We start from the raw sequence: 4,327 nt of genomic DNA on the forward strand, positions 1-4,327 counted from the left end.
CATAGAAATTAATACAGTGAATATGTACACATTTCATATTCAATATCTGGTTTATACACACCCTACCCACATCTTTCTGTGGGTATACATATACATGTATACCATATACACATATTTACACATTCATACATAACATTACTGTAGTCCATACATATTTGATTGACTTCCAGGATACAATATTTCTTATTCATGGAAGAACTCAACATTGCTGTTTCAGTGTCAATGACATAATCATTTTACGTTTTCACTCCATTCCAAGACTGCAGTTAGCAAAGGGAAAATAATATTAAAACCCGACATAATATTAACATTAAAAGCTTACACACGAGAGAGCAATCATCCCTTCCTCAGGCCCATGTGAACTGGTTGTGAGAAGGTGACATCAAACACGTAATGCACATTTCAAGATGCAGGGACTGGCTGGGGAGAGGCGAGTAGTGTGCATATATTGAGTACAGTATGTAGTGTTTATTCTGTTAGAGGTGACCATTATCTACGAAGCACAGTATCAGAGCATGTATGTTTGAGTACAGATACCCACATAACGGAGGTTACCACCAGCTGGAGAGGACAGTATGAAGAGTGAGAGAGAGTCTTTACAGCGCAGTCTTCCTACCGGTATTCTGACAATCAAGGCAGTTAAGAGATGCAGTGGCGCCCCCTGCCCAGGAGAGGGAGCCACTCCTGTTTACTAGTGTTTCTCAGCTGGTGGGGCTCTCCCCCCAGGCCCTGGCGCTCCACCATGGCCCTCAGCGGTGCACATGACAGCACATTATGTTCTCTCTCTCTCTGCCAGTGGCAGCAAACACGGCCCTTTTACACGGGGGTCTTACAAACAGATCAGCATTGACCAACGCATCTCCAGGCTGACAAGAAAAACCATTCAACTTAGACAAAAATTCTCGACCGATCCTTTGGTAATAAATAATTAGGCTTCGAGTGCAAAAAATCTCACGGGTCTCCGAAACCTCGACAATTATAGATCAGGTAAGGACCCGGATTAAATGAGAAGAAGAAAGGAGGGTGTGACATGCTCGACAAACAGCCTGTAACCCCCTCTTTTTTTTTAGAAAATAGTCAGTGTTCGTGACAACAGACCCCTCCGTGTCCTAATCGTGGGTTTTGTGCTACATCCAGGCTTCGCTGTCCAGGCTCCCCGTCTCTCCCGTGATGGAGCGCTCCCTGTGGCCCATGGCCGGGGACCGAGGCTGGGGTCGGATCAGGTCGGCGAAGGCCTGGTGCAGGGCCTTGTGAGAGGCCGGGTGTCCGTTGGAGCGGGTGCTCTGAGGGGACTGCGGGGGCGGGGGCGTGCGCAGGGGGGAGGAGGGGCTACCGTGCGCCCGCAGGTCCCGGTAGCTCACCGGGGTGGGGATGCGGGAGGGGCTGTCCTCGGGCCGGTTGTCGGTGCGGGGCCGGATCCGGGGCCTGAGCTTGAGTTTGTAGATGGAGGGCACCCGCTCGGACTTCTTCTGCCCTCGTTTGGGCCGGAGGACCACGCCCCCGTCTGCGTCCCCGTCGCCCGGGGGCGGAGGAGGAGGCCGGGGAGGGGGGGAGGAGCCCTCTGAGCGCGATTCACTCAGGCTGAACGACATGGAGGAGCTCTCGCTGGAGGAGTCCCGAAAAGAGCAGTCCTCGGACGGGGGCAGGAACACGGGGGAGGGGCAGGCTTCCGGAGGGGGCAGGTCATCGCCCGAATCTCCGTCCTCCGGCTCGTGAAGGAAGCCGGGCCCCCGTTCCCCCGGAGGGACGTCTCCCTCGGGCCCCGACTTCCAGCCCCTCTCCATCAGCTCGGACGGGGGGGCGCGGCCGCCGTGGCTTCCGTTCACGCTAGGGGGTTCCGAGGGGGCGCGGGTCAGCGGGTCGCCCCGCTCCGCGTCTCTCGGGTCAGGGAGGTCGGGCGGGAGTTCTCCCTCCTCCATGGAGCTGGATATGGCCGGGAGCTTCCGAAGACCCCCGCCTCGCCCGGCCCAGCGCTCCGGCTCCGGAAGCCCACCGTTGGGCAGTCCGCCCGGGGTGTGGCCGTGCAGCGGCGCCAGGGGGTCCTCCAGGGGGAAGGGGCGTGGATTCGGTCTCTTGGACTCACGCAGGTCCGGCAGGGCTCCTGACTTGCCCCCTACGTTGAGAGAGGAGCTGGAGGAGTTGGAGGAGGAGTAGGCGGAGTCGGTGACGTTGGGGTCGGCGGAAGGGGGCGTGGCGATGGCCCCCGCTCCCTTCCCTGAGGAAACGGGCGGCCGTAGATTGGCCCCTCCTACCGCGGTGTTAGCCAGGAACTCGGCCTCGAAGCTGCGGTAGAGGTCCTGCTCTTTTTGGGGGTCCAGGGTGGGCAGCGTCTGGAAGCCGAAGCCGAGCGCCTCCCCCTCGGGCTCCTGCTGGTGCTCGGACCCCGCCCCGCCCCGATAGCCCCGCCCCGCCGACCGGCTGCCGTGGGCGGACCTTGGCGAGCGTGGGCCGTGGTGGTGGTGGTGGGAGGAGCGGGGGGAGGAGTGAGGGGAGCGTCGGCCAGCCTGGGAGACGGGGGGCAACAGCCGGCTCTTCCCCACGGAGGGGGAGCGTGGGGCAGGTGGTCGGGGGGCTACGACGGCCTTCTTACTGGGGCTGCTGCTGCTCTGGTGCCCTTTGATGGGCGAGTTGGTGCAGGAGGAGGATTGCCTCCTGGGGAGAACGCCGCCGGGTCTAGGGGAAGCGGGCGGGAGCTGTTTGGCCCTCAGCTCCTCCCGTCTGTCGGAGGGAGGGGGTTGGGGGTCCCTGTGCCGGGGGGAGGGCCCAGGGCTGGCGTCGGCGGTCCGACTGCGGCCGGGCAGCCTCCCCTGGCTGTACGAGCGCGGCGCCTGGAGCCTACGGGAGACGTCGCCCCCCAGGGAGCGGCCTCGGTCCGCGCGGGGGCCCCGGGGCCCGTCGGAGGGGGCCTGCGGGGGGCTGGGTTTGAGCGCGGGGGCCGCCGCCGCGGGAGGGCGTTCCCGGGAGTGGCTGCGGGCGCGGGGCTGTGGGGGGCGCAGGGCAGAGGGATGACCCCCCGCTACGGGCCTCTCGATCACGTGCCTCCCTTCCTTCCTGTTGACCAGCAGGACCACCTCCTCGCCGGGGCGACGCCCACCCCCCAGAGAGATCCGCCCTCCTCCTCCTCCTCCTTTAGAGGAGGCTGTAGAGGAGTCACTGTCCCCTGAGAGACGCCTGGTCACCGGCAGCAAGGAGTCCTTAGACCTGCATCACACAGAGAGACAATCAGATATCAAACATGGGCAGAATGCCATTCCGGTACATTCTATATTTACTATTTGGGATGATGCACAGTACGAGTTTTTCCTGCATAGATGATTTTTTGGCGCCCTCCAAAGAGATTTTAGGCAAATCACCAGTGCCAAAATGCAAAAAATTTTGAATAAAAATAGTAATTCAAATCCTCTCCAAATGTGTTTGATAGCTTGTTTCAGTGCTGCCCATCCCTCCCTTTTGATCACAGCGTTAGGAATATCCAGAACATTACATTACATTAGTCATAAAAGTGTCAACTAAATTGTCAACTAAATTACTGTAATGTAATGTAATGTAATGTTCTGGATATTCGTAATGGTGTGATCAAAATAACTTAAACAGTCTCTTTCGTAAAGTCCCAAAGAGCAACACATCTGACTACAGCACCCTACAGGCTCCGCCCCCCCGCCCCGGGGCCAGGCTCTGGGAGGTTTACAGTAAACAACATCTTCCTCCAGTCCATGACGAGCTCTTTCAACTCTGGCATCTGGGGATCATGGAGATCCTCGGCTGCCGCTGTGCATAGTCTGACTGCCTGGCTGTGTTTCTCAGAACAGAGACATCGGCCGGGGGGATTTCAGGGAAGATGACAGCGAGCGCGGGGGGGATTATAGGCCCTGTGGATTTACACTGTCACGCACCCTCAGGTCCCTCGGGACACCATGCATCGCACGCAGCTACTAAACAGAATCAGAATCAGTCCTCCTCTGTAGCAGAGGTAGGGCTGCACAATTAATCGTGAATTAATCGAAATCGCGATTATGACCTCCGCAATTAACTAATCGCAAAAGGCCGCAATTAATGTGATTAATAATTTTTCTTTGAATTGAGTGTGCTAGGACTACATGGACAAGTCACGGGCGCTTATGCTGTCTGACCAATCACAGGCGTTCCCGCTGAGTGCGCTGAGAAGACAGATAGCAGTAGGTCAAGACAAGTGTCACAAGAGTACCTGCAGCTGTGAGTAGTGAAAAAATGAGCGAAAACGTAGCAAGAAAGGGATCAACGTCCGTGATTTGGAAGCATTTTGGTTATTATATATTAATATTATATATTAAATATGAATCGCAATTAT

At 57.3% G+C, this 4,327-nt stretch overlaps 1 protein-coding gene across 1 annotated transcript in view; it reads right to left on the reverse strand.

The window, feature by feature from the left end:
• Positions 1-1,127: 1,127 nt before the first annotated feature.
• Positions 1,128-4,327, reverse strand: part of gas2l1 (growth arrest-specific 2 like 1) — a gene marked incomplete at both ends in the record, with an annotated part of 20,426 nt that continues 17,226 nt past the window's right edge. Inside the window, one exon of the mRNA XM_084457422.1 lies at positions 1,128-3,201. Coding sequence (XP_084313548.1) covers positions 1,128-3,201 — 2,074 coding nt within the window. The remainder of the gene's footprint in view (positions 3,202-4,327) is intronic.

The sequence above is a fragment of the Borostomias antarcticus genome (assembly GCF_949987555.1).
Source record: "Borostomias antarcticus genome assembly, chromosome: 23".
NCBI lineage: Eukaryota > Metazoa > Chordata > Actinopteri > Stomiiformes > Stomiidae > Borostomias > Borostomias antarcticus.